Below are 13,909 nucleotides of genomic sequence, written 5' to 3' on the forward strand. Positions count from 1 at the left end.
GAGGCCTGAAGATTCGGACCTTGGCTGTTGAGTTAGCTCAAGGTAAATGAGAATGACAGGGAAGGCGCTCACGTGATTTTCTCCGTTGACAGTATGCAAGTCTCAAACGAGACGGTAGCGCTTGCAGGAGATAAGAAAATGAGTGTGGAAAGGTGTAGATATCCGAGTCTGGTAGGTTCTTGGCCTAAGATAGAGAATTCTCAGCCAAGACTTTTCCCTCGCCCAGGCTATACTCGAATTCGCCTCAGTCACGCCCTGAGGATCACGTCAGTCAAGAGCAAAAGGTAAAAAGGGTTCAGAGTTCAGAGTTGAATAAAGACATACGGGGAGTTCAATCTGTTCGGTTTTGAGAAAGAAGAAAGCGAATGGGTGGGCTTCAGAAGTGGAAGTTTTGAGGGCAAGAGTAGGGCTGCGACCCTTCCAAGTAGAAGCAGGAAAGAATGAGGGGAACTTGAGGGCTGAAGAATTGCTGACAAGAAAACAACTTATGTAGATAATTGAGATCGTCCAAGGGGTCGGTGGATGACAAGGACACGGTTGGAGACGTAGGTAGACGAGTGCAAAGTAACTCATCACCTTTCTTCAGAAAGAATGCCTGGCTTGCTCTTGACCTCACTATTCATGGCTATACTTCACCTCTTGAATTGGGAGTAGCGCAGAACCACTACTGCTAGATTCTCTAAGCCATCTTTCACATGTTTGAATAACATCTCAAGGTCCTAAAATCACCTTCAGCTTCAGCTCACATAGTAGCAAGGTAAAAGGTTTGGAATGGTACCATAACGCTTTGAGCCCCCTTCCATGTCCTCTTGATCAGGTGTATAAGAATTTTCCTAGCAGATTGAAGCTCAGCAGAAAACTTCTAGTGTCTTCAAGCTTCATGTGCATCTTCCTTTATGTGCCTATAGTCTTTTGTCGTGGACCTTGCCTCCTTTCACGAACGATCACAGCGAAAGGTCAAGGTGATTTTACAACTCCTTTCTACACCGTGTTCTATCTCTTTCTTCTGCACCAAAACTGCTAAGTCATGGCAGTCGCTTGTAACTTCTTAGGAACAGCCTATCTGCCTATATAAGTAAGGCAGCAGCACTGTGAATGAACATAGGTAGACGCCTAGCGGCAGGCGCAAGGAACGATAACGTACCTTACCCAACCCGCTGACACTTTCCCAGCTTGCAGTCCTCCCTTCCCAGAATGAATTTACAGTCCTCTAGGCTGCCAATTGCCTCGGATATTTAGGTAGGACGGGAGGTCTCGCTTGTTTCATCCGCGATTAATTTCATCCGAGATGCACAACTTCAGTGATTGAGGCTCTAGCACAACACAAAACTGCTTTCGTTCCACCCTAACTCCTTAATGTGTGAATCACCACATCTTCCTCATTTTCGATATATGAATCCAAGCAAAGCCCTCCGAGAGTTAGATGTATGAAATCTTGGGGCGCTGCAAAACAGCTACCACGTCCCCTTTTCGCCCCAAAGCAGAGCACAGCGCACCCATACCATTTCGCTATAATCAACCAGCACCTGGTCTACCTAACCTCTTGCCACCATGCAGACTCGGAGTGCTACAAACCGTGCTACCCAGGAGAATCCACTACCTCCAGTAAAAAAAGAAACGGTTGAACCGGCTTCTACTGGAACCAAAAGACCTGCCGATGATAATGACCAAGATGGTGGTCATGTACAGCGGAACAAGCGCGTGAAAGACACAATCGGGGACAAATCATCCACACAGGAGATCAGAGCAGATCATCCACATGGCCTGGGTAGCATGGCTTATCACCTGACAATAACCAGCGTAGATGATGAGTCGTTTCCAAATAGCTGCCCGGAAGTCTTCACGTTGACTAGACAGCGTATGACTGCAGAAGAGCTAGAGAAAGCTTCCAAGAGGCGACGACTGCCGAAGAAGTCGGCAACGAAGAATGCAGATGACGAAGAGAGAGATGAGAAGGTGGTAGAGCAAGCAGACCCCGAATCAGACACGGATTCAGTTGACGACTCCGATAGAGAGGCTGGTAGGAGGGTCAACAATGACTATCGACTGATGCCAGGAGCAACACCCTTCCCTGACTGGCCCGGACCTGGTGCCAAGGAGTGCCAGACTGTCTACGACATCCTCGTCACGGAATATCAGCAGAGAGAGCAGCGCGCAGAGCCTGCAAAACGCAAGGCGCTGAACTTCAGACAGCCACACAAAATCCCGCCAGCTTCCGCCACCGTTGCCGGATGTGGAGAAGTGCCATGCTTGGTCGATGCCATGATGAGAACAATCATTAGTCAGGCTGTTACCCGCGAAAGCGCCAACAGGGTCATAGAGAACGTCATTGGATTGGTTGGTCTGGTTGACGTGAACGGACTAGGTGCAGGAAGCATTAATTGGAATGCTATTCGACTGGCACCGAAAGATGTCGTATTGGAGGCTTTCCGAACAGGTGGACTTGGGCCCACCAAGTGCAACGCCATCAAGTTATGCCTCAAGATGATTCGAATGGACAACAAGAAGAGGGCAAAGGCGTACTTGAAGGAAAAGGAAACGGGAGAGCCTGCCGGTTTGCCTGGCATCGCGAGACTGAACCAAGAACAGAAGGACCACCAGCTGAGCAAGATCAATGCGGGAATACTGACACTGGATCACATCCGGGTCATGGAGCCACACGAAGCGATGCTGGAGCTGGTCAAATATCCCCAGGTCGCAGTCAAGACAGCCTCTTGCCTTCTCCTATTCAACTTGCAGATGCCCAGCTTTGCCGTAGACACACACGTACATCGAATGACTAGATGGCTGGGATGGGTTCCCATGAAGGCGAATCACAATGACACTTATATGCACTGCGACTTTCGAGTACCCGATCACCTCAAGTATGGACTCCATCAGCTGTTCATCGAGCACGGAGGAAACTGTTATCGCTGTCAAGGATCTACCGTTGAAGGTACTGAGAAGTGGGACAAGACAGTCTGTCCACTCGAGCATCTTTTGGCCCGTGTCAAGAGGCAGAGCCAGGCGAAGCTCAAGAAGAAGAGTGTGGAAGTCTTGGGCACCATTGATGGATGGGTCAAGCTCGAAAAACAGTCAAATGGAGCGGCGACCAATGAACAGTATGAGGATGTCGGAAATAAACCTAACGTCTAGGCCGGAGAAATACAGGAAGGGGTCCAGAGGGCCCGGATATTATGGTGGACGAATTTTGGAGGTCTGAATCTATCTTTGAAAGGAGACCATTCCCGAGGGAAACATGATGTTCAGTTTTTGCCTTCTAGGGAAGGAGTCTGGAGGTTTGTTATTTTATCTGGGTGATTACTTTTTCTCACAACATGATTTGATGGGCGTATGAAGTTGGGAGAGAATGGAAGAGGTTGAATCGTTTGAGAGACTTCATTGCGGAGCGGGAGCATTTACTAGACAGCTTATTCTTAGAAGCTGGTGCATAGAGAGCAGCGCAGATTTACAATTGCGACAGACACGAGCGGCAACGAATACTTAAAGATTCCCATGAAGCCATATCTTCCCCGTGGTTGTTGCACTCACTTCAGCCTGAAAGAGTTCCTTGCTCTCCGGGATGACTTTCTCACTGAGGGTTGTCCACATCTCTAACACGTGTGACTGAATATTGCTTCGAAGGCGGTGGATGAGATGGAAGAATCTAGTTATGGGTGTTTAGCCATCTTGATCTTCTATTGTTGCTAGGAAAGGCTTTAGAAGCACAAGAGCCAAGCCAAGTAGATTTCAGTATGGTTTTAGGAAGCCGGATAGAGCTTCTCGTGTTAGATGTAGAGCTCCTGGTGTTTCGTTGAATTGATCATCAAACTGTTCAATGGACCAATTGATTTTGAACATAGACTCACAAAGGTAGGCCAAGCTGAAGTCGTTCATGATGTTGTCGTTGTATCAATGGAAGAATGCAGCTTGAACAAGCCCAGAACAAGCCCACTGAGGAACAACTGTGGGATGCACTGAAGTAGGATTTAAGGTATGGTCCGTGCATTTACAGTGAAAGCCTCCTGTGTTCTGTGCCACAGCATTTCCAAAGTCACCTAGCCTCTGTACAAACGGCAGTACTCCTCCAGCCTGCAAGACGCCACCTTCTCCTCCATCCGCTACCCCTGTCGACACGCTTTAATGGGAATCGACGCCTGGCCGCGTCCTAGCCGGGCCGGAGCGTGTCACTACACTTTTTGCAGCCCACTTCCTTAGGTTCATCTTTGATTGCCGACAACTACCTTCTTTTCCCCCTCCAGCAACCAACCTCGAAGATCGTGGGCTTTCCCTTTCCCTCCCACGACCTTCTACTCCAAAGTCGTCGTTCCCTACAGAGGACTCTTCCGCTGACTTCTTCTTGGTTTGAGAGGCCACTTCGTTTTCTTCATCTCAGAAGCGTTGCTACCCCAAGAGGCAGCCACGAAAATCGACGATCCATCGACTCGCCAACGCAAGACCTATCACGTGTCTCTCAAGCTGATACCTTCAAAGCACTCCACTGCCTTTGCGTCACGCTTTCAACCGCGCGCAGGTAGAGTCGCCCATAGCCTCCCGTCCTGTTGCGCGCTCGACAGATCTTTCCTTCCGACCCACTATTGCCGAAGCTCCCTCGTCTGTCGGGCACCTCGCGCCGCGAGTCACTCAGAGTAAAACCACCGAGCTACCTACCTTGTGCCTGTCCGACCCTCAGAACCCTCACGACATGCCTCGACGGGCTCGATCACTGCAGTAAAATGGAGTCACAACCGGTCGAGGATATCCTCGAGGAAAGCTATCGGAAGTTTACCCACATCCCTCCCGACTTCCACCTTCTCTGTCCCAAGGTCGACGAGGATGATTTTGAGGACTACGAAGACCTGAATACCGAAGGCGAAGCCATCACAGCTCCCGAGAAGAAGGAGAGAGTAGAAAAATGGAAGGAGCGGATCGACATTGCCTACTGGACCAGTCTTCTGCTCGCGTACGGCAAGGACAAGGCTGGCGTCTGGCTCGACGCCTGGGGCAGCCGGATGGCCATCAATCTCCACAACTGCGACAAGTGCGTTCTCAACTGGCACATGTATCGGAAGAAGTATCTTCAGGTGTTTGCCGAGTAAGTCTAGACTAGCCAGAACGCCACATCTAACCGTCATCACCGTGCTGACCAGACCTCAGGAAATGGCCAGAGGAAGCCGTGGCTGGAATCGAAAATTGCCTCCACCGCTTCGATTTTGACCGAATCGACAAAGGCCTTCAATGGGCCAAGGACATCGTATTGAAGGTTGAAAAAGAGGGCCGCGCCTTCGTGAGAAACGATTTGGGCGAAGACCAGGGCGCGGTTCTACTCACCGTCTACGAGGCTCTATGCTGTATGGCATATGTCAGCGTGCCGGAGAAAAGAACACTGTTCCAGTTCGTCTTCGTCCGCCTCTCTGGCAAGAAGCCACTGAAGCTGGGCGAAAACGTCCTGCTGCCTGCCATGACTCAATTTCTATTTGGAGAGGACAAGATTCGACTTCAATTTGCTGAAAAGTCCTGGGAGCGTCTTCGACCAAAGTCTTTGACTCAGGAGCAGTTCAATTGGGCTGTTCATGACAACTTGGTGGAGGCCATTCAGACAGTCTCGGCGCTCAACCCCAGAGACCCCGCAGCCCTTCCAGAGATCGAGCGTTTCTGGAAAGCCGTCAACTGGATCATCAAGACCTTGGACGAGAAGCTCTTGTTACACGGCATTCGGGGAATGGAAATCAAGCCGAGCATCTACGACTTGCTCTTCGTTCATATGCAATGCGAGTCGGAAGCAATTTTGTTGCTCATCATCCAAGCGTTGACTGTCCTGCTGGAAACGTCTCCGCAGGCGTTCTGGGATACTATCGGTGACGCGCGGCCATTCGTCGTCGTTGAACAGCTTCTATCTCAGCCTTTATTCAAGCAGCTGCTTGCGCAGTCTCTGACCTTCGCCATCACTTACGACGATGGCACAGGCAAAAACGACTCGGTCGAGTCAATCACGACTTCGTGGATCAACACATGGATTGCCTCGCTCAAACGTCAGCAAAAAGGTGATGCTTGCGAACAGCTGCTTCACTTGCTTTTTGAGCAAGTTATTCATGATTCTAGCATCGGCGAGCAGGGAAAAGCTGCTTGTATCAGAGCCGGCTTAGATGCTTTGGATCACGTTCTCCGATCATTCTTGGACCATACAATTGATGTCATTTCGGGCACCACATCCGTCTATATCAACACGATTCTCAACGTAACCCTCAAGTACAAGGATATCATCAACGAAGGAGCGGATACTAGAAGCAAGGAGCAACACACCCTCGGTGTGCCCAAAGCAGCCATGAGCGTCATCAGTGCCGCCTTGAGCTTAGACTCCAGGATGACTGCTGAGGAGCATCTCGAACTCCGCAAAGCTACGTCGAAGCCTATTCAAACGGCCGTCACCCGCAAATCGGCAGATTTGTGGGACGGCTTTCTGGAAAACCTGTACGAAGGCAAGCTTCTCCTGGCCAAGACCATGCTCATGGCCATGGCTCCACTTATCAATGTCGAAAGATTTCACCCCCCTAGGAAAGACCCTGAAAAGTTGGACGCGGCTAAGAAGAGCTTCAATACCCGATTCGTCAAGGTTGCCGAGGCACTCGGGCGCGTTTTACAGCGCATGTGCGAGTTTACATCGCCTCAACTCAACGAGCTGTGCCTCATGGCCCAAAGCATTCGGCCCATCATTGCGTTCACAGTCCACGGTGAGGACGAAATCAGCAGTGCGAGCGCCGAACTCATCAAGTTGATTACCGAACAGCCGTCTAAGGGAGACGCACTCACGGTGTTACTTGAACGGAATCTGAGCACCACTCTTTCTTCCATGATTTTCGCAATAAGAAGGATCATGGAGCCGTCACATGCGGCATGGGGACCGGCTCGTAACATTATCAACACCGCCAAAGTCGTGCTCTCAAGTCTCAGTGATCTCTCCTCTGGTATCCTCAGGTCCAAGACTCTGGACCACAATGAACAGATCGCCGTCACAGGCTGGTGGGTTGCTCATTGGAGATACATCGAGGTGGCATTCACGTCAACCGCTAACTGGTCCCATCTTGCCGATATCAAAGTGATGCAAGACTTTTGTCGAGATGTCATCGAGTTGGCCGACGGCATGCTCGCCCAGGATGGCCTCTTCGCATCAGCTCTGCAAGCAACTACCCTCCAGACCGATACAAAGCAGGCGAAGCCAAAAGAGGAAGAACTGACTAAGATGCAACAGCTTCTGAAAGATCCTCAGCGCCACCTCTTCGGTATTGTCAGGATGCTTCGCCTCAGAGATGCCTACTTAGTTGAAGTCACTGTGAAGGTTGTGGCCAAGTTACTGACTAGGCTGCGTGAGAACCAAATCGACATTCCAAATGACTCCAAGACTTACGTTCAAGACTCTTGCGTCAAGTTGTCGACTACCGGCCGCTACCCAGTCGTTACCAATATGAACGACCAACAACGCGCTGAGCTTCTGAAAGCCCTGGGTGAGGATGATGACATTGAAATTATCCAGATCCAGCCGGTTTCTAAGGAGAAGCCGAAGAAGCAAAGTTTCCTCGATGCTTGGTCAAAGTCCGGTTCTTCAACGCCTGCGTCCCAGGCGGTTCGGTCGAACAAGGACGATGTTCTCGAGCTAAGTAGTTCTGTCGATAAGAAACGATCAATCTTGGATCAAATGGCCGCTCGTCAGAAAGCGTCACCAAGCCTACCCCGACTGCCCATCAAGCCCAAACTTGAGCCCGTGGTCTCTCAAGCATCGAAGAACGCCCTGATTGAGTCACGCAAGAAAGCCAAATTGGAGAAAGCTAAGAGAGATGCCGATGAGGTTGCGAGAGTCCGCGCTCTTCGAGGCGCCGCTAACGTGGGTGAGGGCTCGGGGCTGAGGGGTCTTAGTGGCGTAGTTGGGAAAGAACATACAACCCAGAAGAGTCAGATCCTGGTCGATAGCGATGAGGAGGACGAGGATGACTCTGGAGATGAGGATCTCAACAATCTCATTAACAAGGGACAACAAGGCCAAAAGGCAGTTGACGAAGCTCAGAGACGTCGCGAACGGGCATTACTCGAGAAGACGCGCGGCCCAGTCAAGAAGGTAAAAGTGCAACGCTCTGCCAAGGATATGCGTGCCCGTTTGATCCCCCCGATGGATCAGCTTCACCAAGCCATTTTGGAGTGGGACATCTTCCATGAGGGCAATGATCCACCCTCGACTTCGTCTTCAATGGCCATTACCAGGGTCGCAAGCATCTATGCTCACCCTCAGGAGTATAAGCAGACCTTTTTGGGTCTCCTGATTTCTGAGGCGTGGCGATCTTTCGTGACTGCTAAAGATGAGACGACATCTAAGCCCTATGGGCTGAAGATTGCGTCTCGTATGAATGTTGATAAATTCCTTGAAGTGACTGCCAGCATTCCCAAGATTGAGAGCAAGGATAGAATGCTGTCAGAGGGCGACATCATCCTGGTGTCAAAAGGCACTGAACCTCTGACGGATAAGTCCGAAGCCCATTCCCTGGCGAGAATTTGGAAAACTACATACAAGAAGGAAAGGCTAGAAGTGACATATCGCCTGAACAGCAAGAACAATCCCTTACTTGCTGTTAATGCTCTCGGTGTCGGCTCTGAACTTCAAGCTGTCAAGATCACCAACATGACGACTATTGAGCGAGAATATGCGGCCCTTGAGAGTTTGCAGTACTACGATCTGATGCTTGAAGTCCTCAAGGCTGAACCATCGCCCATTTTGAAGTACGGCGATGAGGCTGTAAAGGGCGTTATGCAGAATTACCAGCTCAATCCTGGTCAGGCCAAAGCCATTCTCGGTGCTAAGGACAATGATGGCTTCACCTTGATTCAGGGGTAGGGATCGTTTTCTTCTTCTCATTTCTCACGCTAACAATTTGCAGTCCTCCTGGTACGGGTAAGACGAAGACAATCGTGGCCATGGTCGGCTCGCTGCTCACTGGTAACATCCAACCTCCTGGAACAGCTATCAAGCCCAAGCTTCCTACGCAAGCGGGCCAGACCGCCATGCCGAAGAAGCTTCTTGTTTGCGCTCCCAGTAACGCCGCTGTGGACGAGCTGGTGTTGCGTTTGAAGCAAGGTGTCAAGACGATGACCGGGTCATTCCACAAGATCAATGTGCTTCGTCTGGGTAGAAGCGACGCAATAAACGCCGCCGTCCGAGACGTCACTCTCGATGAACTGGTCAAGAAGAGACTCGAAGGCGATACCACGCAGAACAAAGCCAAGGAGGAGCGCGACAAGATGCATAACGACGCAGCGAAAATCAGAGACGAGCTGGCAGAGATTCGACCCAAGCTCGATGAGGCTCGTAAAGCTGGTGACCGGAATCTTTCGCAAGCCCTGCAACGAGCCTTTGATCAGCTGAAGCGTGCTCAGATTAACATTGGAGCCAAGATTGATGAGGACAAGACTAGCGGCAACACAGTCAGTCGTGAAGCAGAGATTCGCCGCCGGCAGATCCAGCAGGAAATTCTCGACGGAGCTCAAGTTCTCTGCGCCACGCTCAGTGGCAGCGGTCACGAGATGTTCAAGAACCTGAACGTTGAGTTCGAGACAGTCATCATCGATGAGGCCGCGCAGTGTGTCGAGCTCAGCGCCCTAATCCCGTTGAAGTACGGCTGCACCAAGTGTATTCTCGTTGGTGATCCGAAGCAGCTGCCTCCCACCGTACTCTCTCAATCCGCCGCTAGGTTTGGCTACGACCAGAGTCTGTTCGTCCGAATGCAACAGAACCACCCAGACTATGTCCATCTTCTCGACCGCCAATACCGCATGCACCCCGAAATCAGCTTATTCCCCAGCTTGGAATTCTACGAAGGCAAGCTCGTTGACGGAGAAGATATGAGCGCCCTCCGCCGCCAGCCTTGGCACGCAAGCGCTCTCCTTGGCCCCTACCGCTTCTTTGATGTCGAGGGTACCCAGTCGAAGGGCAGCAAAGGTCGCTCGTTGGTGAATCACTCTGAGTTGAAGGTTGCTATGCAGCTTTATGAGCGATTCAAAACGGATTTCGGACGAAACTACGACGTTCGCGGCAAGATTGGCATTATTACGCCGTATAAAGCTCAGTTGCAAGAGCTAAAGTGGCAATTCTCGCGTCGTTACGGAGATTCAATCACCGAGGACATTGAATTCAACACCACGGATGCCTTCCAGGGTCGAGAGTGCGAAATCATCATCTTCTCTTGTGTTCGAGCCGACCCCACTGGCGGTATTGGTTTTGTCAAGGATATAAGACGCATGAACGTTGGTCTCACCCGTGCCAAATCATCCTTGTGGATATTGGGAGATTCTAGAGCACTGGTGCAGGGAGAATTTTGGAACAAGCTCATCGACAACGCGAAGCAAAGATCACTCTACACCAAGGGAGATGTCATGTCGATGTTGCAAAAGCCGAGTGTTCTACAGGCGCTGCCTCCGCTGTCGAAACCCGTGCAGCGGGATGACTCTGACGTTGAGATAGCAGACCAACCTCAGGCCAAAGACGTTGACACGGCAGATGTGGCGCCCACGGCGCAACCCCGACTGCTGGCCCAGCCTGCCCAGCAGCCGCAGGCGAACTACACTGTGGCGGAACGTCGACCGGGTCCTTGGGAGGGAAACAACCGAGGCGAGGTACACCCTTCTGTCGCCCGAAACTCTGATCGACCACCGATCATCCAATCATCTACGGCGAAGCAGGAGTCCAAGAAGAGGCCATCCGATGCCAATGAGGGACAGCGTGGCGCAAAGAGGGTATGTGACGACACAAGCAGTGATGATAGCAGAAACTTCTCCCCGACATTTCCTAACACAGCAACTATAGATGGCGACCGAGCAGAATCGGCTGCCCAACAGACCGCCACCGACGGGTCCCAAATCCATGGGCCAGGCCAAGGAGTCGAAGCCGCCGAAGCCAGCGAAGGATCCTTCGGCCATGGTAGCCCTCGGTCTGACACCAGCTGCACGACCGCCGGCGATGGAGACGACGGCATCGTCTTCGAGGACATTGCCTTCGAATTCCTCACTTCCGCAAAATCGTAATTTACCCCCGAGAGTAAGTGAAACAGGGTCCCTTGAACTTTGAACACGGCTGATACCGCCCCCCAGCCTCCCGGACAGAATGGACCAAACGGACCAGTCATTCACAGAAAGAAGCAGAAGGCCGACCCCTTCATTCAGAGAAGGCCTCACAAACGCTAGGCGAGCTAACTAAAATGCGATGCGACGATTCTTTGATTTTTGTTAGAGTACCCAGACTCAATAAAGTGCCTGATTTGGGCACAAGAGTTTTTTGCATCACGGAGACAGGGACATATGAGCTCCTGGCGTTAACAGGTCTTCAATCAAGGGGACATTGGGCATTTTGTGATGGCAACGGGTTGTTTGCCTCTCATAATCTTTTGGTCTGGCCATGGAAAAAGAAAGCCCTGGCACGGACATTTGGCCGAGGCAGGATGAATTGGGGGAACTAGGAAAGGAGCTGGGGGAGGCAAGCCTGGGATTCCGTGATAGTTGGTCCATATATGATGTGAATAGAAGGCACATCCATTCGTGTATAACGGGTATGCAGTCTATTGCGCGTATGTCGCTAGGAAGGAAGTAACACCGCATCACATCGTGGTGAGCAACGAATTTGGCGAGGCGCCACTTATGCAGGGGCCGGGGATAATTTCCGCCCTCCCGTGGTTTGGCAACTTTTTCTTCACAAGCGTTTGCGGGATGACGATGATGAGTGTGTGACCAGCACCACAAGCGCAAGGACGGAGACTTTTGCTTGCAAGAACGTGATGGAGGTAAAGTAAGAGAGTACCAGCGGAAAGATTTACCAAGCCTTAGCTGGAACATTAGTGTTTGTTCTCCGGCGGCGACTTCATTTTTCTTTTTTCATATTTTTATTTTCATTGGGTGAATTCCCTCCTCCCATCATGGGTCTTGAATGCAAAACTAATCGACTACCACAAGACGGAACGGGTTCCAGTTGGACCAAGACATGCAGGGAAGCAAAAGGCGGCCGGCCGACGCCCTTTGGGATTCGTGTTAGTAGATCAAGAAAGCGTCTCGCGTCGCGTGCGCGTGGCTTGAACACTTTTAGCAACAGCGAGGTGAGTGAGTGAGTGAGTGAGTGAGTGAGTGAGTGAGTGAGTGAGTGAGTGAGTGAGTGAGTGAGTGAGTGAGTTGAGTGAGAAAAAAAAGGCTAGCGAGCAAGCGTAGTTTAAGTGAAGCAGGGGAAAGAAGAAACCTAAAACTGCTGGGCTGCGTCACATTCAAGCCTCGCCGTTTTTGGCGTTTCGAGAAAGTGGTGTGAAATAGTAATTTGCATTGTAAAATCGGCGATGAGTAGATGGTGACAAGCAAGAGCTACCCGCCGGGGTATTCATTCAACTGATGGTGAGTGTGTGTTTTCACTCTTCCTTGACTTGAGGTTTTCCTCAACGTGGTTAGCAGGCACAAGACACAGACGATGCGGACGACACGGATGAACCACCCGTGTTTCCTATGTTTGGATAGGCTGCTGCTGGTGAGACGGGACCATCACCGGCAGGCCGTTTCGTAAGTCTCGGGTGTCTTACGAGCAGAGGAGCATGCGGATTTCTTTCCATTGTGTTTGGCGGAGGACTAGGAAGAGAGAGGTTTGCCCAGTGCCGGACGGGCGGACGGGCGGGCGCCTTGGCTTGGGTGAACCCGCGAGAAGGTGGAGGCATACGGCGACGAGTACTTGCGCCAGTCCGACATTGGCATACTGCGGTGACCGTCGTCGGACTTTGGGGGGGGGGGGATTGGATCGACTGGGATGGAGTCACGGTCTATCTATATGGTTGGCTATCTTGAGACTGGATTGGCTTGGCGGTGCCTGGTGGTGCCGGAGGATGGGGGTGGGATATTAGTGCGACTTTTTGTGTCCGAGTGCCGGCCGAATGATTGCTTCTCACCTTCGTTCTGGTGCTTTTGTGGAAGGAGGAAGAGAAAGCTTGTGTGGCAAGACGGAATCGAACAACGCAGCGGAAACGAACAAACAGTGCGAAACAAACGTGGTTCGGGAGCGGGAAACCACATGGCGATTTTTGCCCGCTCGTGTGGCTTCCGGTTTTGTTTCTGACGACGGTGCGACGAATGATGGATCTGTGAGGCTTGGAATAAACAATTTTGGAGTCTCTCCCGCCCGTTTGGGCGAGACTGGCAAGGAGATTCGGAAACCCAGGGCTTGGCGAGCCGAGATGAGGAGAGAGCGATTCAAGATTCAAGATTCGGTTACTCAGCCATCGTTATTTCCTTGGTCAAGCCTGTGTGGAAGGATTTGCTTTCTTTTTTTTCTTGACATTGATAGATGGATCATGGGGGGGGACTTGATGTACGGGAGCCTAGTGGAAGGCGGAATTGTCTGACTCTCTGGGCGACTCAGGACATGATTCAGATGTTTGTGATTCAAATTGGGGAAAAAGGAACAGAGAGAAACACTGTGTGGAACGTTTCCGTGTACCGATACCTAGACAGAATCTACTTACATAGCTACCTACCTAGACGAGAAGGATGTGGAGGACGAGGAGGATGGGCGACCAGGATGGCACGGTGATGTCAAGCAGAGTAAGCTCGGGTTATGGTTTGTGGAGGGAGCCATGTGTCATTCGTTCATCTGAAGGTTTTGGCGGGCAGTTACACTTTTTTTTGGGCTGATGGGATGGACGGCGGGGGGGTTAAAGGGGACTTAGAGAAAAGGGAGGATGGGTATTCCCTGTCTGGCTGGCGAGACCATGCCACGAGTAGCTTGCACCAAGTGAACAACAAGATCCCTAAATATGGTCCCTTTTTCACTGTGTCTCTCGAAGGTTGGCGATGCTATGCTAGGAAATCCACTTGTTTTGCCTGGCTGTGCCCAGGGTCTCGTAAGTCTCGTTTCTTGGGTCGGACA

The 13,909-nt window shown here is 51.2% G+C and overlaps 2 protein-coding genes across 2 annotated transcripts; both read left to right on the top strand.

Annotated features, from left to right (window-relative positions):
* Positions 1 to 1,773: 1,773 nt before the first annotated feature.
* Positions 1,774 to 3,135, top strand: CORC01_01165 (HhH-GPD family base excision DNA repair protein; the record flags this gene model as incomplete). Its single annotated transcript, XM_022612821.1, has 1 exon — positions 1,774 to 3,135. The coding sequence occupies one exon, from the start codon at positions 1,774 to 1,776 to the stop codon at positions 3,133 to 3,135; it is 1,362 nt and encodes a 453-aa protein (XP_022480582.1).
* Positions 3,136 to 4,715: 1,580 nt separating this feature from the next.
* Positions 4,716 to 11,202, top strand: CORC01_01166 (helicase sen1; the record flags this gene model as incomplete). The annotated part of the gene is made up of 5 exons (XM_022612822.1): positions 4,716 to 5,074; positions 5,137 to 8,856; positions 8,904 to 10,755; positions 10,826 to 11,056; positions 11,110 to 11,202. The coding sequence occupies 5 exons, from the start codon at positions 4,716 to 4,718 to the stop codon at positions 11,200 to 11,202; spliced, it is 6,255 nt and encodes a 2,084-aa protein (XP_022480583.1).
* Between the last annotated feature and the right edge of the window lie 2,707 nt (positions 11,203 to 13,909).

This window comes from Colletotrichum orchidophilum, assembly GCF_001831195.1.
Source record: "Colletotrichum orchidophilum strain IMI 309357 chromosome Unknown Scaffold_6.1, whole genome shotgun sequence".
Classification (NCBI taxonomy): domain Eukaryota; kingdom Fungi; phylum Ascomycota; class Sordariomycetes; order Glomerellales; family Glomerellaceae; genus Colletotrichum; species Colletotrichum orchidophilum.